Source organism: Epinephelus fuscoguttatus, linkage group LG14 (genome assembly GCF_011397635.1).
Source record: "Epinephelus fuscoguttatus linkage group LG14, E.fuscoguttatus.final_Chr_v1".
In the NCBI taxonomy this organism is placed as follows: domain Eukaryota; kingdom Metazoa; phylum Chordata; class Actinopteri; order Perciformes; family Serranidae; genus Epinephelus; species Epinephelus fuscoguttatus.
The window spans coordinates 9,206,539-9,228,358 of NC_064765.1; the positions used below are offsets into that span (position 1 = coordinate 9,206,539).

At 40.4% G+C, this 21,820-nt stretch overlaps 1 protein-coding gene across 3 annotated transcripts in view; it reads right to left on the reverse strand.

Moving 5' to 3' along the window:
- actn1 (actinin, alpha 1) overlaps positions 1-21,820 on the reverse strand; it is a 92,099-nt gene that overhangs the window by 24,016 nt on the left and 46,263 nt on the right. For all 3 annotated transcript variants that reach the window (XM_049595503.1, XM_049595502.1, XM_049595504.1), the window contains exons 4-8: positions 17,808-17,894; positions 17,105-17,192; positions 10,635-10,713; positions 8,349-8,430; positions 5,888-5,973 (exon numbers count right to left, since the gene is read on the reverse strand). In XM_049595503.1, coding sequence (XP_049451460.1) covers positions 5,888-5,973; positions 8,349-8,430; positions 10,635-10,713; positions 17,105-17,192; positions 17,808-17,894 — 422 coding nt within the window. The remainder of the gene's footprint in view (positions 1-5,887; positions 5,974-8,348; positions 8,431-10,634; positions 10,714-17,104; positions 17,193-17,807; positions 17,895-21,820) is intronic.

Genomic DNA, 21,820 nt, shown 5'->3' on the forward strand with positions numbered 1-21,820 from the left:
TCCATTGATTCATATTTGTAATCGTGATTTTGTGCATTGTAGAAAACAGGGAAAGAGATGTGTCTTTCATTCCTGAGTTTAGAAAACATGTTTAACATTTATATTATATTACAACTGATACATTTTTTGATCCAGATGTTCATAACTGTGACCAGATGATCAGAGATTTACCTTCCTGACTCAGATCATCTGTAAGGATAAAATATAAGAGGCTCTTTCTTTGTGTGAGGATTTCCATGCCACATCAGGCCAACGAGGAAAAGTGGTAGTGATGGTGTTTATGGCGAAATGTCTGCCCTGGAGGGTACGATCTGAGGTGTGAGTCGAAGGAGGAGGAGGAGTCACTGTTTCTATGCGAGATCCACGCCAGTGCCGTAAAAGTGTGTGCCAGCCTGCAGTAGTTTCCGGACTCCTGCTCCTTCAGGAGCTCCATTAAGAAGTGGATCCTAATAAAGATTTTAAGTACAGGAGGCTTAGCGGATATCCTGTGTGTGTGATAAGTCTCCATTATTCTCTGCAGAGATCTCCAGCGGATTTGACACGTCTTTGGCGTAATGTATTCCACTGAGAGTGTGAGAACTTTATGCTGGCAGATGGGGAAGGTTGTGCGCTGTATCAGGGATCAATATGCAGCTGACAGAGGGCAGATAAGGAGGTGCTGAATAACTGAGGGTTTGGGTTTTCCTTCGGGGGGGCCGCCCACTCGAAAAATGTATGAAGTCATAGCACCTCGAGGCAAATAAAATAAACCAGCTCTGCTTGGAGATAACAAGTCAGCAATATAAATGTGTGTTTCGTGAGCTGGTTAAAGGCACAGTTCACGTATTTATCCTCTCACCTGTAGTGCTGTTTAGCAGTCTAGATTGTTTTGGTGTGAGTTGTCGAGTGTTAGAGATGTCTGCCTTCTCTCTAATATAACGGAATTAGACAGCACTCAATTTTTGGTGCTCAAAGCGCCACAAAAATACATTTGAATACCTCAGCATCAATGTCTCTTTCCAGAAATCATGACCTGGTTACTCAAGATAATCCACAGACCTTGTTGTGAGCAGTTTCATGTGGGAACTATTTTCTCTCTCCTGAGCTACACCCACTACAGCACAGAATTCTCGGATCCACTGTTAATATAAAAATAGTGAATATATCAGCTTTAAAAACCAGTAAGACCTCAACATATGTCACATTTTTAGGTTTCTGTATTTCATAGCATCAGAAGAGCTGCAGGTAAAATAACTTCAAAACAAAAGGCATGTTTCAACCTTCAAGTACTTAAAGGGTAAGTTTTTATTTATTTTCCAACCTGGACCCTATTTCTCTCTCTAAGTGATGGGAACAACAGTTTTTGAAACTGGTCTAGCATTGAGTGAGACCTCTATTCAGAATGCAGCAGCCAGAGTTTTAACAAGAACTAAAAGGTCTGACCACATACCTCCTATTTTATCTTCTCTTCACTGGCTCCCAGTAAAACAAAGAATTTATTTTAAAATACTTCTTACTGTCTTTAAATGTTTCAATGGTTTAGCTCCTTCCTGTGTTGCTGACATGCTCACAGTAAAACGCCAGAGAGATCCCTTGGATCATCAAATAAAGGTCGACTCATTGTACCTAAAATCAGCTCTCAATCAGTTTATGGTGCTTTTAGTCATCATGGTTCCACTCTCATTAACTGAACTACAGTCTGCTACAACAGTGTTCTCTTTTAAAAGCAAACTGAAAACATCTTTTTCCAAAACCTTTAGTTTGATTTTCAAGTATATTCTCATTTGTTTAAGTTGTTAGTATTATTATTGTAATTATCTCCTGTTTTTTTAGAATCTTGTTTGTTTTATAAATGTACTACTTTATTATCTTATACAATATCTTATGTTTGTCATGTATGATGTATCTTAAGCACATTGAGTTTATGCTTGTCATATGAAATGTGCTGTATAAATGAAATTGACTTGACTTTGCAGCAGGCAACTGCGAAACAGGCTGTAATGTGACCACTCGCAGCATGTTGGCACGTCAATTTACGTCCACTAAAAGTGTTTTTGCCACTGACAGGCTCAGATAGTTATTGCAAGTGTCTGACAACATTATGGAAAGGATCCCACAGAGACAGACATTTTTGTTCAAGAGTAAAATGCTTTTTGTTTAACCAGAAACAGCCCTGAAATTGCCCTCGCCAAACTCACCAGACTCCATTTAAAAAAACAGTAATTTTAGAGTGTACACAGCAAGTATATTTTCCACATCTAACTGGATGAATTAAAGGTTTGTTTCAATCAAACCAGAGTGGGTGAGTGTTGAAACAGTAGTAAGACAAACCAAGATGGCTTTTGTGAGTTTAATGTTGTTTCTGTCAACCTTGAATAAAGTGTGTTTTATAATGATGAAATTAGTGTTTATTTAAATGGAGTCTGGTGGGTTTGACGATAGCTATTTTGTTTGTTGTCAGGCATTTAAATGATAGTCTGAGCCTGTCAGTGGCAAAAACAAGCACTTATAGGGGACATAAATTGATGGTGCGAACATGACTCGACACCTCTCACTCAATAGAAGCCAATTTCAAAAACTGTTGTTCCCAATCATCACCCAAACATGTGAAAATAGGGTCCAGGTAGAAAAATACCGCACTTCCCCTGTAAGGTGTTATAGTCTCTGTTATTGTAATTTTTGGTGTCATACAATAGAGTTAGATTGTAGCACCATGAGCTGCCAAAAAAAAATGAATGTTGGCAAAAACAAGCGTGGCACATCTCTGCCAGGCTCTTTGGCAGGTATCCCGTTATTGTTTGGAGACTTTTGATTTTGTATTTCTCACCTTCTGCTTGCCTGAGAACGCGTGGTAGTAACACGACACATAAGTCATGACGGCCTTCTCATCTGGCCTCAAGGTGCTAATGATATCTGCCCAGGGAACAGAGGAAGGGGAGAGAGGACAGAGAAGAGAAAAATGCACAAAGAGTAAAAGAGTGCAGAGACAAAAGGGGCCGGCAGGGGGCGCAATCACAAGAGGAGGCAACAGTGGGAGCACAAGTCATCCCGAGTCTACCTGTGGGTTGTCTTCAAGGTAGTTTATTTTGAAGAAAATTCAAGTTTTCAAGAAATATTGAAATAAACGTGACTGAATTTGAAGTGGGAGGTGAGACGACGAAGTGAAAATAAAGTTGTTTTTTAAACATAATTTTTATTTCATTTTTAAATATTTTCTTTACGGTGACAGCCACAGCCAGAAGCCTCATGTATTCAGGTTGTCCCGCTGTCAGTCCTATTCTTGTGAACACATTATCTTAAAAACACCCTAAGGGAATTTCTTCAAACTTGGCACAAACATCCACTTCGACTCAACAAAGATTAAATAGATTTTGGTGGTCAAAGGTCTAAGGTCAAGAACACTGTAACCTTGTACGTCCCATTCTTTTGAACACAATATCTCAAGAGGGCCTTTAAGGGGTTTCCTTTAATTTGGCAAAACTGTCCACTTAGACTCAAGAATGAACTAATTAGATTTTGGTGGTCAGACGTTAAAGGTCAAGGTTACTGTGACCCCATCCGTCTCATTCTTCTGAATGTGATATCTCAAGAAGGCCTTAAGGGAATTTCTTCCAATTTGGCACAATGAACTCAACAATGAACTGATTAGATTTTGGTCGTCCCAAGTCAAGGTTACTGTGACCTTGCCTCTGTTATATTCTCATGAACATAATATATTAATAAGGCCTTGAGGGCGTTTCCTTAAATTTGGCACAAACATTCACTTGGACTCCACAATTAACTGATTTGACTTCTGTCATCAAAGGTCAAAAGCTGCTTTAACCTTGCCTCAGTTTTATTCTCATGAACGCAATGTCTCAAAGAAGGCTTAAAAAAGTTTCCTTAAACTTGACACAAACATCAACTTGGACTCAACGATGAATTGATTAGATTTTGGTGGTCAAAGGTCACTTTAACCTTGCATCTGTTTCATTCTCGTAAACGCAATATCTCATGAAGGCCTTGAGGAAATTTCCTTAAATTTGGCAAAAATGTTCACTTAGACTCAAAACCAATTAGAATTTGGTGGTCAAAGGTCAAGGTAACAATGACCTTGTTTCCATCTGATTTTTGGAAATGCAATTTCTCAATACGATCTTGAGAAAGACTCCTAAAATTTGGCAAAATAATCCACTTGGACTCAAGAATTAACTGATTAAAATTTGATGGTTGAAGGTCAAAGGTCAAGGTCACTGTGACTTTGTGTGTCTTATTCTTATAAACATGATATCTCAAGAACACCCTGAGGGAATGTATTTAAATTTGGCACAAACGTACTTAGACTCAAAAATGAACTGACTAGAATTTGGTGGGAAAAGGTCAAGGTCACTGTGGCCTCACAATGTTTTTAGCCATAACTCAAGAATTTATGTGCTTATTATGACAACATGTCACAAAAATGCCAATAGGATAAAATAATGAAGTGATGGCGTTTTTTATTCAAAAGGTCAAAGGTCAACTTCACTATGACATCATAATGTTCTGCAAAACGCTTTTCTGGCCATTATTAAATGTCATATCGCAGGAACAGGAGGGGAGACATTCGGTCAGATACAGACACGGATGTAAACTTAAATTGCAACTTGAGTGGTTCGCGGAGGCATTTTAACTGTGAGGCGGTAATTCTAGTTTAATAATGCATTGATATGTATGCACAATTTAAGTACCTGGAAATCTGTACCTAAATCTCTATCTGAATAAATTAACACATTGAAGCCAAGCGCCTCGAGCAGTTCATCTAAAAATACAACCAGAGATCTGAGCATCAAATATCTGCCAGTAACTGTAAAACATGCAGGATGAAGTCAGTTAAACAGAGGAAGTTACAGTTTTCTGTGATGTCATTAATTCTGTACGGAGGGGTAACTTTCTGAACTTTTAAACTTTGTAACTAAACTTGGTCAGGTGTTAATGTGAGAACCAGCCGTGTCACCTCTCAGATCTGTGATGCAACCCAGAGTCCAGCTGCGGTCTGACTGCTCTCAGGCCACGCCTCCACGCTCCCCACTTATAAACACAGACATTTTTTTTTTCATCTGAGTTGCTTAAACACAGCTGTGTTGAAACGCTCTCCGCTGCTGGGCCTCTCAAATGAACCGGGCTCTTATATAACTTCGACTTTGTGATGCTCTGCTTCTCCCTGATTGTCTGAGAGGAGGCGCAGCACAATCTCAGAGTTCCTGTTGTTCTTGAAGGTAGCTGTCACAGTAACAGACAATCATTCATTATCCAGCAGAGAGAAGTCCGATACAACACTTATTTCTCGCCAAGAAACAAGGAAACAGACTCCCCACTTAAGCCAGACAGTGCGTATCCATTAAAATTAAAAGACAGCTTGCTGCTTGCCTTTGAAGTGCCTGTTTTAATTTCATTCATTCCTCCACCCTCCATTTAAGCTGTCACTCTTGAGGCTGAACATAACCATCCATTTAAACGGTTACATCTCCCCCACCATGCGAGACTTCAAGCTAATTTGTTTCCCTTCGTCAGCAACCGCGGCTTTTATCACAGGCAATCATCATCATTTATCAGACAAACTTCGCCACACCTCCCACTCCGCTCAGCTTCTGCTCAGCCGAACAAAACCCTAATTAGGAACGAATTTGCGAGCCCGCGGCGCCGTAACAAACAACGTAGACAGGAGATGCACTTGTGCTCATTGCCTCTGAGAACAGATTTGTTGTCCCATCATGCATTTGGTGGCGTGAACCATGCGGAAAGTGAAGGAGAGTGACCCCTGCAGGGGGGCGTGGTGCACTGCAGAAAGAGAAGGGCACTGTTAGGAGAAACACTCGGACGTGGAAACGAGGGAGGAGGAGGAGGAGGAGTGAGGGAGAGGAAGAGGAAGGAGACGCTGCATCCAGGATACCTTCTGGGCGCCTGAGAAGGCGTGGTAGAAGCTAGAGACGTAGGTCATGATCGCCTTCTCGTCCGGACGGGCAGTGCCCACAATGTCTGCGGGGGGAGGAGAAGAGGTCGGGGAGGGGATGGAGGGAGGAGGGAGGAGGGTGGAGGGGGAGTTGAGGTTGTTAAACAGAGCACAGATTAATGAAGAAACAGGAAGTAGAGCTGGGGTTCAGCTCTTCACATAAACAATATCCAGAGTGGAAAGAAAAACATGCTGTGTCACTGTCCAGATGTTCAAACAGGGAGGACCTGATTTAAACTTTACAGTCTGTCTTCAACACACAAACACATTTCAGACGCCTGGAAGTTTAATAACAAGTGAGGAGAAACCATATTTCAGGATGTCTTTCATTAATTTGTACAGTGTGAACTGCATAAAAAAGCCTGTGTGTGTGTGTGTGTGTGTCTCCCTCTGTGTGCACAGCTGCATGTGTGAGTGTTAAAGCCAAAATATATTCTCTCAGAGAAGTCTGTGCCAAGAGATCAATACACAAGCTCCAGAAAACAAGTGTTGGAAAAGAGAGAGTTCATATATATCACCACATATGTGCTGCTGTTCAGAACTTCAGCCAGATTTTGGTTATTTTTGGTTCTTCTGTCTCTTCCCTGAATTTAAGGGTAATTTGAGTATTTTTCAACCTGGGCCCTTTTTTCCAAGTTTTTGTATATAAGGGTGCTTTCACATCTGCCCTGTTTGGTTCGGTTCAATCGAACACAAGTTCATTTGCCCACTAAGTGAGGTTCGTTTGGGCAGGTGTGAACACAGCAATCGACCAAGACCTTCACCTTCTTGAAGAGGTGGTCTCAGTCTGGTTACAAACGAACTCTGGTGCGGTTCGTTTGTGGTGAGAACATGTTCCGACCTGGATGTGAACCAACTGCAGTCACATGACACATTGTTTGGGTTAAACATGAGCATGTTACAGTCCTGGAGGATTATTAATGTGCACCTCCTCCTGTACTGCCTTAATATGCACATTCAGCACATCCAATGCATCAAAACATTGTTTTCTAGTTGGAGCCGCGCCTTGTTTTCAAACTGTATGGTTTGACTAAAATGAGCAATGACAGCAATATAGTCCACGATGAGCAGCGCTAAAATCAACCTGCGTAGTTGTCCCTCCATTGTGACATTAGAAAGTGTCACATTTATATTGCAAGTGTGCTCTTCTTCAACGTTTGCTTTACTTCCTGGGTTTTTCCCACATGGAAATTCTGACCAATCGCGCAAGCATTTGATCTGGTCCGCTTGTAAATGCTGCCGTGAAAACACGAACCAACTCTAGACAATTATACAACTTTGTAACAAAATCAGTCCCTGATTCAGACCAAAGGAGACAACTCTAGTTCTGAAAGCACCCTAAGTCACTCATGTGAACAACAGTTTTTGAAACTGGTCCAGCATTGAGGGAGACCATTGAAGTGCTTGTTTTTGCCACTGACAGGCTCAGAATGTTATTTTAAATGTCTGACAACATTATGGAAAGGATCCCACCCGAGATAGACCTTTCTGTTTAATCAGAAACAGCCCCAAAATCACTATTGCCAAACCCACCAGACTCCATTTAAATAATCAGTAATTTTAGCGTGTATAGAGCTGCATATTTTTACATCTGACTTAGTGTATTACAGGTTTATTTCAGCCAAACCAGAGGTGGTGATTGTTGGAACAGTGGAAAAACAAACAAAGATCTCTTTTTAACGTTTTATTTTGTTTCTATCAACTTTGAATGGAGTGTGTTTTGGAATGATAAAATTACTGTTTATTTGAATGGAGTCTGGTGGGTTTGGCGATAGTGATTTTGGGGCTGTTTCTGGTTAAACAAAAAGGATCTTAATCTTTAACAAAAAGGTCTATCTCTGTAGGGATCCTTTCCATAATGTTGTCAGACACTCCTTAACAATCTGACCCTGTCAGTGGCTAAAGTACGCCATTTTCATGGCCGTAAATTGATGGTGCGAACATGACCGGAGTGGTTACATTCTAGCTCAAGGCTTGCTCAATACTGGACCAGTTTTAAAAAAATATTGTTTCCATTAGTTATTTGGAAACAAAAAAAAGTGAAAATAGGGTCCAGGTTGAAAAACAGGGTAGTCTCCCTTTAAATCTAACCACTGCCAGCACAGAGGCACTTGGCGTGATTCAACAGTAAACATGGAAAGTGATGCACTTTCTGAGGAATGTGAACAAAAAAATTGACTCTCTGCCCATTGTCACACCTTGGCAGATCTGGCTAATCGCTGTCAGACTGGAGGTTTTCAGGAAGTTATAAAAACCGGGTGGTGCAGAAACCTGTCTTTGTCCTGAATGGAGCTGTTTTGACACTACCAGACGTCTGAGAGAAAATATTTTGGTCTTTGATCACAGGAAAAAGTCTGTTAGCGTCATTATCATTTTATTGTTCTCCTCCTCGCCTGCTCACCTTCTGCGTCCAACATCTTGGGGATGTCCAGGTACTTCTCTGCCACGTCGAAGGCTGTGTTCAGGTTGGTCATGGGATCGTCCTGTCAACAGCAGAGACAAAAAAACTTTTAGAGTGAAGAATGTCATCAAAGAATCCTGCTTCTAAAGTACAACAACTTTACAGCAGCACACTCTCTGTATACGACAGCATGTGTGCAACTGCAATGTGAAGACACAGATGATAAATTATTTCCCCAAAATATCTGTTATATCTAAACCATCATTGAGAAAGAGGAAACTCTTGTTTTTTTGTTTCAATGAAATATTCATTCATTCATTCATCTTCTAACCGCTTCATCCTCTTGAGGGTCGCGGGGGGGCTGGAGCCTATCCCAGCTGACATCGGGCGAGAGGCAGGGTACACCTTGGACAGGTCTTCAATGAAATATTGATTTCCTATTTTTTTTGTTGCTTGTAGATTTAGATTTTAAAGGGTTGTAACGGCAGCAAAAAAAAAATCCAATTTTTCACGATTCAAGCAACTGAGCTAATTAATTTTTCAAAACACATATAAATAATAATTTGTTGACTTTGCAACTAAAAAAAAAAATAGTATAGCTGAAAAAAATTTAAAAATAAATTGCTTTGTAGATCAAAATGAATCTGCAACTGTTATTATTATCAATTTATCTTTTTTTTTTTTCAGCAAAAAAGCCAAATGTCAAATGTGAGGATTTGCTTCTTCGCTTTGTTTTATGTTGTGATAATAAACTTGATTTGAACATTTTAACATTAGAACAATCAGACTGTTTTTATTCCCCCCTGATACTTAACAGGCCAAACATTAAAAGCGTAACACATTTACTTTAGAAAACAAAAAAATGTTTTGTTTTTTTTGGTCTAAAAGGATCATTATCTCAGAATTATGTTAAGAGGATTAACAATTAAGTTTTCATGAAAACAAAATCTGCTCGGTTTCTTAATTAATCAGATAATGTTGTTAATTCAGAAAAACAGGAGCAGAGTTTTTCCTTCATGAAAACTTTTCTCATAACTTTGAGATATGAAGATAATAATCATCAAATATTTTTTTCTCAAGCGAATGCAAAGCACTCCTATACTGAACAATTCATCAGTTAATGGAGAAAATAACTGACAGATTAAAGCAGTGGTTCTCCAGTCCAGATGTGGATTTTGTGATAGCCACACATTACTATGGGAATATTCAACTGGGCCTGTTCAAAAACTAATGAATGAATTTTTAATTAACTGTATCAGTATGTTGTGTGCACCCGTTTCTTAATAAAGAGGCAAACTCTAGGTAAAAAATGTAATTTAATTTAATTTAATTTAAAAAAAACTTCACAAGGAACCTATCTGTGGCTGTTTGCACGAGGGAAGTTTAAGGGTGTGACGCATCACATTATCTTATATTACTACCTCTTTAAATGGATGTGTAACTGGTGCTTTGATGTAATTTTAAAAAGTTTAAAATGAATTCTTGAATTGTTTTCCTAATAAGTATTTGATGAGCAATAGCTGGTTGTCAATTATTATTTGATATTAGCAAATAAAAACAAACATTTATGTCACAATAAGAGTGATAACACACGATATAGAGGCTATTGTGCACAGATATAAAGATGTGCCTTCAGATTTTGGCTTGTCCTTTGGTGTGTCTTGGGCACAAAAAGTTTGAAAACAACTGGATTAATTGATAATTAAAATAATCGTTAGTAGCAACCGTATTTTGTAGTAACTCTGAAAAAAGCTTACAACAAGGGCATCTGTGCATCTACAAATTGAAAACAAATAAGAAATTATTTTTATTTCCTGAGTCCTTTCCATAATTTACCATTCATTAAAATTAATGTGATGATTTTATTTTTTTTTTAAAAGCAGGTTTTGTACCTTCTGCTGCGTGAAATAAAAACCTATTGAAATACAATCACTAGCAGTGCTCTCTGAAATTAAGTTTAACCAATGTATAAATGATTAACAATAAGATGTTTGTCTATTTTGCTACCAGATGCTGAACGTGGGGGTTATTTAGTGGCACAGACTTCATAAAGAGAAAATAACTTTCTTATACATCTCTGTGAACGTGACTGTGTCTCAGCAGGACGCTTCACTCTGTCTGATACAGCTGCTGTGTCACCTGGTTGGATCATGACAGCTGACCACATCTTGTCTCCTTTCACTTTGTACTCATGTTGGTTTTGCATAGAAACATTTGAAATATGGTGAACTTGCATCAGTGTTTATGGTCTCAGTGGCTTCTTAATATCAGACAATGTTCGCTCACCTTGCGCAGTTTTCCATAGTCGATGAGCTCTGGACGGTGTCGATGAATGAGCGCACAGAAACCCAAACCATCTTTCCAGCTGAAACACAGAGACAAACAGCCGTGATGAGGGTGAGGTGAGGTGAGGTGAAACATAACGAGCTGAGTAAAATAAAAGGAATTTGACTGTAATCTTTGACTGACTCCGACTCCCTAATTAGTCTCACGTAACACGCCCACGTCCTCCCGGCAGCACGCGGTGTGTTACTGTAACACAGCGGAGAGATGACCGCTGTCATTATCTAATGTACCACATGCTCCAAGTCTCCAATTACAGCTGAACCGCAGCTGCTGAAGTCGGAGAAATTACATGTTTCTGATGATTCGTCATCATGTTATTTTAGGAGGGACACTTTCCTCACCCCAGAGGTCTACTCATCTTATTCCAAGAAAAAATGCAGTTATAAGACACATGTAAGCTTCATATTAATAAAGATTTAATACTGAGATCTAACGTTAAATAAGACAAAGTTGCAGAGTGTGCTGGATCAAACTCCAACGTGCCTCTGTGAAGACGGAAACGAGGGGGACCCTTCAAATTATTTTCAAGGACCAGGACTGAACTGTTAATAGCAGTCATTTAGCATCTGAGGTCCAGAATCTGGAACGAGTTCAGAGAAAAAGAAGTTCAGTTTGGTTACTTTCGTACACTGAACAGACGTGGTGCATGGGTGCTGCTTTACTTTATGTTTCCAGAGTAATGTTTTTGGCAAGTGGTCTCACTGGGACTCACAGATGTGGTTTTACAGAGCGCTGCAGCTCCAAACACAAGATATCAAGTTTATTTATCTATTTCCTGTGTTCATATATACGTTTTTTAACAATGTAAATGTTCGACATACTCGACACCATCAGCTGTAATTTCAAGCTGCTTTAAGTGATTTTTCTTTTGGCCACTTGGGGTCAGCTGTAAACAAACATTGTCATATTGTCACCTCACAAACTTAATGTGACAAACAGCTGATTCACACATGAGAGCAGCATTTGCACTCACTTGAAGTTGTGTTTCTGTTTAATAATATCTCTCTTTTAGCTCAGTTTTTGGTCTCCACCAACTCCTGAGGAAAACATGTAGCTCTTTAGCTGCTAAATGCTCCACTGTGTTCTCCAGTTGGTTGCTAATGTTGTGTGTCTGCTGTTTGATGCTGAGCAGGAAGTCCACAGCAGGGTTTTAAAGTTACCATAGCTGAAAACAAGACTATGAGAGCGGTGAGAGTGACGCAAAAATATTAAAGTTTTGCACCATCAAACCAAAACAGAGAGTTTAAAGATGCTAAAAAGCTCAATAGAGCTGGAGGGTTGATCTTACAAGTTTCAATTGTTAAAAGCACAATACAAACAGTTTTTAAAAACACAAATACAATAAATGCAAATCACATTGTGGTATAAACGAGAGTACTGCGCAAACAAATGGCCCAATTTATTAGACCGTCAAGAGCGTTTCCCTCATGCAGTGATGCCAAATTCAAAATCTTTCCCCCACCTGTTCCGATGTTTAAATCAAAGTAACTATACAATGACAGTTGCTTTTACATTATGCTCTTTATTATTTGTAAATATTTCTTTCTGTCCGTCTGCTTGTCTGTATGTTCATGCCTTTTCTTTACATGTTTAAATAAACATCAGAATATCAATATCAAATATTCTTGTGCTACAATCATTTGGGAAGTTTGTGTTTTAAATATTTCTACAGTAATATTTTCTGAACACATTTAAGTTGTGTCTTAGTCACAAGAAGCCACAAGAAGAGTGTGAAATATTACACTGAAGTCAACAATAGAGAATCACTTCAGTTTTACATTTTAATATTCGGAATTCTGTTCTAACAAAATCACGTATCACTATACATTTGAGTTTAAAAGGTGTGTAATAAAGTTGTAATTAATGAAAAATAATGACACGAAGAAGAAGATACTGAATTAATCCCTGAGGGGAAAGTCAATGTTTTTGTTTTTTTTTCACTCTTATCTTATACACACAGGCCCGAAACACACACACGCACAAACAGGACCTATACAGGCATTAAATGGAGAGATGTCAAATCAAGGGGGGTGATCATGGATAGATGCCCCAAGCAGTTGGGGGATCAATGCCTTGCTCAAGGGCAGCTCAGCAGTGTCCAGCAGGCGAGCTGGCTCCTCTCCAGCCACCAGTCCACACTCCATATTTGGTCTGGACTTGAACCGGTGACCCTCTAGTTCCCAGGTCCCTATGGACTGAGCTACTGCTGCCTGAATAAATAAATAAATGAGCAAATACTCCACGTGATATTCTGCATTCATGTGGTGTTGGAACAATTGTAAAAATAAGTTCCAGACTTGGGAAAATTCACATGAATGCCCGCTTAGGTGGGAACAAAGTAAGTAAATATTTGTTCGATGGTAATACATGGCATATAAATATCTGCTCACATGTCAGTTGTTATATGATATTAAGTTTTAACAGTTAGTTCCTGTAGATGTAGAGTGACCTAAATCATTAGCATTGCTCAGGTAAACAATTCACCAGACGATGTACTGATGCAGCAACAAGTCTGCGACAAAATCACTTTGTAATATAAAGTTTCAAACTGGTACAATACGTCTTCTTTGTGGCGTCCATGCTGATTTCACACTACGACTAAAGCCCAGTTCAGAAGAAGATTTGCGACGAGACAAAACCGTTTAAGAACATTGCAGAGCAAAGTTGCAGCAGTGTGAACTGGCCCTCTGAACTCCACTCAAGCCGGCTGACGGTGTCACCTGCAACTCAGCTGGTCAAATCGCCGGCAGCTGGTTTTAGAATGTAAAGCACATCACCTGTGTCTACAGCCAATCAGCTTGTAGTGAAGTCCGCTGGTCAAGTCAAAATGACCGCAGACTGCGCCTTTGCTCATCCTCACGGTGTGCCGGTGTCAGACGGTGGGTCACTGCTGCTGCTCGCTTTATGTGCTTATCCCCCATATGCTTATTAAGTACAGAGAGTTGTTGCATAGAGATGATACACATGACACTCATGTAGTTGCATTGGTGTGTTAGCGCATTGCAAGTAGGTGCCTGTTCCAACTCGTCTCGGCGTGAATCTTTGGTCTGAGCTGGGCTTTAAAGCTCGTGAACACACCAAACGACATCCCAACTTGGGAAATGGAGCCATTCGAGGAGCAGGTGAACGCAGCATAATTCTCTGTGCGTTAATCACTACAAGCAACCTGTTCACATTACACATCGTGACATAATCCACTGTTGATATAAAAACATTGATTACAGCAGCTTTAAGATGACCTTAAGCTAATTTCCATCTGCAGAAATGCAGGTTAAAAAAAACACTTCTACAATAGCTGCTGAAGCTAACTTTAGCTCAAGATAATCACACTTCAATCAAATTTTGTCTGAAATCAATGATCGTGTGTTTATTTAGCTGGACGTATATTTTTAGTTTGTCCTTTTGTGGTTCATTGATTAGTGGCCTTGATGCTGCAGCCAGAGTGTCTAAACGCAGTATTATGGGATGGTGCAGAGCGCTCTCAGTCATGGAGGATTTACTGTGCTCTCCGCTCGCAGGGTAACAAATTAGTGAGAGGGGTTGTTTTAATGTATTACCTGCCAGGGAAAGTGAAATTAATAAGAGGGGCTTTTACAAGGTGACTCGTGTACCTGAAGCTGCAGCACTGGAGTGCTTCAGGAAAAAAAAAAAGCAGTACTGTGTCTCATCTCCTGCCTGATGCGCAGCTATCATGTCTCCCACATCAAAGGCCTGGCCTCCGCTCTGACAGTCCTCTCTGCACGGGCATCATCAGGCCTCTCCCTTTACCTTCTCCTCAAACGGCCCTCCCCTCCACCTTTCTTCTCGCTTCCCCTTTCATCCACATCTGAGGATCACAGTGGTCTTCGTTCAATAACTCAGCACGCACAGAGGCGTCCTGTGACGTGGACTGACGCCTGCATAAACCCACTGGTGGCAGGAACAGACAGGTGGCTATGAAACAAGGACACTAAAATAGGATGCTAACTTGTATCCTCATGCAACAACTCTCCTGATATAAATTCACACACACACACTGGTTGATCACTGCCACCTCCGTCCTCTCCCCCTCTGCTGGACTGGTTATGAGAACATGTCTGCAGCTCTGTTCTCCGTTTAATCTGTCGGCTCTGTTCAGCATCAGCACCGTCTGAGGCCGCTGCTGTGGTCTGAGCCGAATCAGTAACCATTTCTGATATTTTCATGTCATCCTGGTGTGCTTAAAATTTAATTCCTTAAATCTTATTTTAACCAGACAAGCCGACGACCACATTTTAATTTAAGATGGAGTGATTCATACTCAAAAGCTTAGTATTACAACTTTGTCTTGAAGCACTTTATTCAAACTCTGCAGGCTGAATCACACCATGACGCATCACCAGAAAAACCACATGTCATCAGTAAGACCAGTGTTTTCGTGTGGTGCAGCGTGCCTGGTGTGAGTTCCTCTCTTACACTGGGCGTCGCATTTTTCCTGCGGTTTGTAAACATGCATGAAAGCTAAAATATTCCTCAACTTTTCAGCGCAAGGAGTGAAGTTGGATCAAATCGAGCATGAGACAGGTCTACTACTTTACCACTTAAACCCTGTTTTGATGCCAGTAGAAATTGTGTGAGCTGTGAGGTGAATCTCTTGTAAAATGCAGATAAACTAGATAGCTGGTTAGCTGTTGGACTGTGAGAGACTTTCAGAGTATGTGAGAGGAAAGCGGGAATTCATTTCTCATGTCGTGATAGTTTTTTGAATCCATTTTTTCCCTTCACAGGCGCAACATGCTACTTTGTCAAAGCATTTTGGAGGTGGCCGCACCTGTAGCAACATGTCTCAGTGTGATTAGAGATTTCAAATTATTTTCTGGGGGCTTTTTTGTAATCAATCAATGGCTCGCTGCTGAGGACTCAGTCTTAAGTACAAGGGGCACCAGTTGAGCTCTTCTCAGGGCATCACTCTTTGAATCTGTTTTCTTCTGACAGATAAAAACAAGCCACTTAAATTAAGGTGACACCAAATAACTGCACCGTGACGCTGGTAAATGAAGGTCCTCCAGTAGAACCGAAAACAGAACCTTAAATACAATATGTAAGCGTGTAGAGAAAGATTTTGATGTGTTTGACAGACAGCAGTTTCTCAAGTTTTTGAAGTGACGAATGTCCAGATACAGAACAAACTGCAAGAGGTGGGAAGTCCCTGTTATTTTTCAAAATTCTGACTTGTTTCCCCTCTCATTTTTACAGTTTCAGTTCGATTTTGCTTTTGTAAGATAGTCAGTATAGAGACAGACAGGAAACATGAGGAGAGAAAGGGGTACGACATGCCACAAAGGTCCCTGTCCAGGAGTCAAACCGTTGACATTGTGCTTACGGCTATAGGGACGTCCCAGATTGTGTCCTCATACTGTCCAACCATCAAATCAAGTTCATCTATATAGCACTTTTAAAAACAGCCGCAGTTGACCAAAGTACTGTACAAAATAAAAGAATGACACGCAAATATATAGCAGTATCACATATACACAAATACATAATAAAACCGGTAAGAACAATTACATACGTAAAAAGATTATAAAATACTAAAATATTAAAACCACTACAAGAAACCAAAGGGCCAATGAAAATATGCACGTCTTAAGATTTGTCTTAATTGAGAGTGGAAGGCTACCGCAAAGGCAAGATCTGCCTTACCCACCAGTCTCGATCATTGGACAGTGTTCTGAAGATCTGAGAGGTTGGGAGTTGGAGTAGGGCAGAGAGGTTCGGCAGTGCACTGTGGTACCAGCCCATGCATGGCTTTAAAAACAAATAAAAGAACCGTACCAAAATGACCTAAACCATCAACATCCAGAAGGGAGAAGCTCTGATTTGATTCAATGTTAAAATGCTTTCTATTTACAGTGTGTCACCTCTGACCTTATGCAAACTTCATATGTGAACCTTTAACTGAAGAGTCTGAGCGCTGCTAACATGGAGCAAGAATGACCTGAAGGACAAACCACACTCCGGACTGAGATTGTCCTCACGTCTCCTTTACAGCTCTGAACAGCGGGGAGAGTAAACTGCTGCAGAGATTGTGTGGGCTAAGACAACTGGATCCGTATTGACGTCCCCCTTCGGCTAAATCTCCAAACTCAAGGCCTGACGAGTAACCAGAAACTTTTGTGGACTGTTAACTTTTGTTTACGAGCCCTGCTGGCTCAGACGCAACTTGGCAGCGTAGAGCCTTTAAGTGCCAAACGTACCAAAGTGAAGTTTCCCAGAGTGAAGACGCTGACACCAAATAAAACTGACTTTAGGTGAGATGGCGGCTCGGTCTGCCCTTTCACATTCTTTGGGATCATTTTCCCTGCTGGACTCTGCGTCATCTTATTAATTGTAAGTGCATCTCTGCATGCGAGTCCAACACCATTTTTCGTGACTTATTGTGTGTTTCTCACCTGATGTGAAAGTTCTGGATGTTGACATTCTTGTAGGGCGCAGTCTTCCTCTGGCACCACAACAGGAGGCCCTCTTTGGCAGATGTCTCTGCGGTCGGAGAGAAGGGATCATTGTGAAGTTGGAGAAACTCTCAGGCTTTTACTTTGACCAGCTCTCCACTAATCCCTGTTTAGTGGTGGATTAAGTGGAGGTGAAGTGAATGGGAAGCATGTGTGATTGCTCGAGCGTTTCGTGCTCTCTAGTTTCCAGCGGATACCGAGAGGTGTCTGGTTTATTGTGTCGAACCAAAACTGTTGAATACTTTAAAAGACGCTGCACTGGAACCTGAAGCTGAACAAATCAAGGCTGCCATTTAAATTGGATTACACTGTAAGTGCATTATATATGTTAACCAAGGAGAGGACCATAACATAAACATGTCCACCTTTAAGGGAAAAGAGCAGTCTCTGAATCATTCATATTATAATCAATGTGCATCAGGTCCAGTCTATATGTAGTATTGTGCAGTTTTTTTTTAGCTCGGTGAGAAGTGTGACAAAGGTCTTAACGCCGAGACACCGTGTCAATGAAAAGTGTTTTCAGTTGCAAATGAAGACAGTGAGCAGCAGCTCCTTTCAATAAAGGGAATGAATAAGAAGCGTGTGGAACTGTTCCCACACACACACACACACACACACACACACACACACACACACAGAGTACCTTCCACAGAAATGTCTTGGATGGCGAAGCGGAGGATTATGGTCCAGATCATTCCCAGGGTCATCTTAGCGTTGCCATCTACAATCTCTGAAAGACGGGCAAAGAAATAACATTTACATTTACATACAGGATTTACACATTCAGCAGCCACGTATAGGTCAGTATGTTTACATGCACATGTAAGTTGAGCTATAACCTTAGCGATTTAATTAGCGTACTGTCCTTGTCCCAGTATGCAAGCACGGGAGGAGGATTGATTAATTGACCAAAGTGTGTCCGACTCCACTACGACAGGTGGCGATACCCCTTCTTTCAGCTTGTTTGTATTGGACCTTTTTCTGGTTGATCTATTACGTCACATCGACAAACAAGTTAGCTATGGTTAGCTAGCAGCAAACTGATACTATGGTGGACAACTTTACAGCTCTGTACATTTGGTCCATCCAAAAATGCACTATTCTGGATGTAGGTTTGGCCATGTTGTTACTGGCTTCTTATTCTTCTACGCATCTAAGGCTATTAACTATTTCCCCGCTATTGACGAGATTTTCCATCAGTCCGTGTTTTCACTGTTATACGATAGGGGGTGCTGTTACACATTATGTGAAATAGAACAGCACCGCTGTGTCCAAAAACAAACAAAGAAGAAGTTCCACTGGAAACTGAAAGATGTTGCAGCTTGTAAACTGCACAAAAGTGCTGGCACCAACGGAAAAGTTTGCGCAAGCCATGGAGATGTTTTGATCAACATTCTGAATCCGATTTGGACGAAGACGCAAAGGAGTTTGGTGGGACGAAACAGGATCGTCATGACAGTGACACACCGACAAGACGACCACAGAGGAGACAACGGAACACTGAATGATCACTAAACGTGACAACGTGTTCCGCTATACCTCAAAGAGAATATTATTTTCATTAGGTTTACTATTATTATTTTCATTGATACAATTCAAACTGACGTAAGGACATGAGAAAAAACAAAACAACATAAATGTGAAATTAACTTAATCTTGAAAATGACATTCTTTGACAAAACGCATTTTTCGCAGCTTTTTGTCATTTTTTTAATGAAAATGCACAAATTCAAGTGTTGATAAAAAAAGAAATGTACATGATAAAATAAAATAGTTTTTTTTCTGTTTAAAAACATTATATACTGAATATTGATCAATATGGTGGTGGCTGGCAACTTAAAAATAATATTCTGGCGGGGAAAGTGTTAAAGTTCGAGGTCAAAGCCTGGGGCAGAAATTGTGGAGCATGCATCGAGAGCGTATGCCATTTTGGGTCTGATTGACTGTATAGATACAGGAGTAATTCGATTGGGTGTGTTAGTCCCACTTTGTTTGTTGTTTTTTTACATATATTCATATTCATTTTTTATTTCCTACGTGTGCAGTCGTAAAGTAACTTTTTATTTCTGGATTTTCTTTATTACAAGCTGTTAATAACAGAAGAAATTAACGCCCTGACACACAAATGTAGGCGCAACTTTTGGAAAGCAAATATGAAAGACCACACTGACCATGTGTATTTATTTTCCGTATTTAAAAACTGTATGATGCGTTCATGAATACATTAAACTGCACTTGAGGTCAGGAAGCTCAACATGAAATCTTGAGATCACATATTGTCTGATTCTCCACACAGGCTCAGATTAGCGCTCAGTTCTTTTACAACAGTGAGTCAGCTCGTATGAAAGAAACGTGCGATGGTTCAGTTCAATCGTTTGAGCCTGGACCTGTTAAGCTGCCAATCAGCCGTGTGCCTGCAGTTGGAGGCTGTGAATGAACCGCCTCTGTTCAGTACTCTCCGTGTTGTCGATAATGAAAATCCCCCTCAACAGGTCGCCCTGTTTGCTCGCCTTCAATAATCGTTTGTTTCTCCCTCTAATCCAATAAGGCACGGGGCACAAGCTGCAGTGCCGCTCGACTGTGACGGACAAACTTGCACTGTGAGATGTCAGTCAGATGTCTGTACATGTAACGCGGCATGAAGGACAGCTCAGATCGAATTAGGGGGCGGAAAAAGTTGCGCTGTGTTGTTGGAGCTGACACATGCAGATACATGTTGAGATTAGTCCTGATGAACATGACTGATCAACATGGGGGAGGAACACAAATCCTGTTAATTCCCTTTGAAACTCCCTCGCCCCCCCTTCATCCCTCACCCACAACAAACCCCCCGTGATGAGTCGCATGGATCTGACCCTTCAACTAGTCCCATCCCACCAGCACAGCGAGCTGCAGGGCCGCTCCACCAGGAGGGGATTCCAGGAGGCTAATCTGTCTGGAATGCTGCTCAGCTTAGGAGCTTTTATACCGGCCTCTGTGCTCTGCAGAAATATCAACATCTCATCAAGTCATGGGTGTCCTTCATTGAGCCAAAAAGTTTCTAAACAAGTGAAGAAAATCTGTTATTAAGATTATATGATTATATTCCTAAAGGGTCTGTATGCAGCATTCAGAGTATATGTATGATTCAGAGTCTGGGGTGGGATTGTCTCGCTGGCGGCGAGCAGCAAACAGAGCTCACTCAATAAGGGACTGCTCATTTTAAGCACTAGGGAGGGACTTAGGTTTTTTATTTTGGCACAGAGGAAGAGCATATCAATTTAAATGGCTGTATTTTGTCTTAAGTATACCACAGATTTTTAAAGGAGACAAAATCACCAAAATTGCACTATTTATCACAGCAAGAGACTATAAAAACAGAAATTATCCTTGGCTTTCCAAATTTCCGATGGTCCTCTGACACATTATGTGCGACGAATGCTTCCATCAGGAAAAAAATGATTCCCAAATCTTAGCTTAAAATAGTCGTATTTTATTAAAATCACATTAAACAGTGCTAAGAACAGCAGAGCTAACGGCGTTAACCAGGGCGAAAGTGGAGGGTGGGTGCTACGCTTCTGCAACAATGCCGTCCTGATGACAGCGGTAACTGCCGTCACACAGAGGTAGCATGATAAGATTAGATAAGATAAACTGTATTAATCCTGAGTTTCAGTGACAATACTTAAACAACACCTGCTTTAAAAGGTACACTACGCAGGGTTGTCGGTTACTGCAGTTAACACGCTCATTCTTGTCTGGCGATTGCCCTCGCTATATTTGTGTTTTTGCTACTCTGTGTCTCTTGGATGTCCACCACTTATGGTCTGTCACCTGGTCGCTACCTTTTTTTTATAAAGCCCTGACTTCATCTGAGCACTGTGTGGGTGCGCACACATAAATATACCAAACACAGAAAATAAGAAAACACAGACAGTGTGAAGAGTCTCTGTAGATAATACACCACCACACTCTGAGAGTGGGTCGTAAGTGATGATTAAGAGGGATTATTTTTATAGTTTAGTCTATAAATAGTTTTTTAGGAAAATCCTACTCATTCTACCTTTAAAGAAATAAAGCGGAGGAGAATCTAAACTGGAGGAAGCAGACAGAGAGCAGAGTGTGCCGAAAAATACACCACCACAGACTGAGAGTGGGTCGAAAGTGATGATAGAGACGGATCGTTTCTGTATCAGTCTAAAGATAGTGTTTTTTTGTTGTTGTTGTTGTTGTTGTTGTATTGTTTTTTCCTGCATAGTACAGCTTTCAGATATATAACCACCTTTTTTTAAACCTTTCAAATCTGAAACCCTGTCAGATCATAAACATCCCTCGAGGAACTTTTCTATAATAAAATACAGTCAAAATGTTTTCATCAAAAAAAAAAAAAAAAAAAAATCTATGATAAAATGATCAAAGGCTAGATGAATGGTATGAAAAAAAATACAGTGGTCAGGTTTATTTTTGTCAAGATACTGACGTGCACTTTTAGGATATTCCTCAAACAGGTCAATTTGTATTGGAACTGTGTTTTTTCTGCTGTTCTAAATTAACTTTGCAATAATTCAAAACACAATAACAGACAAAAATGACTTAATAGGAGGAGGATTTTGCCGTGTGAGTGCTAAGGGGACCCATACTACAGCAGAGAGCAGGCAGGGGGAGAAAAAACATGTG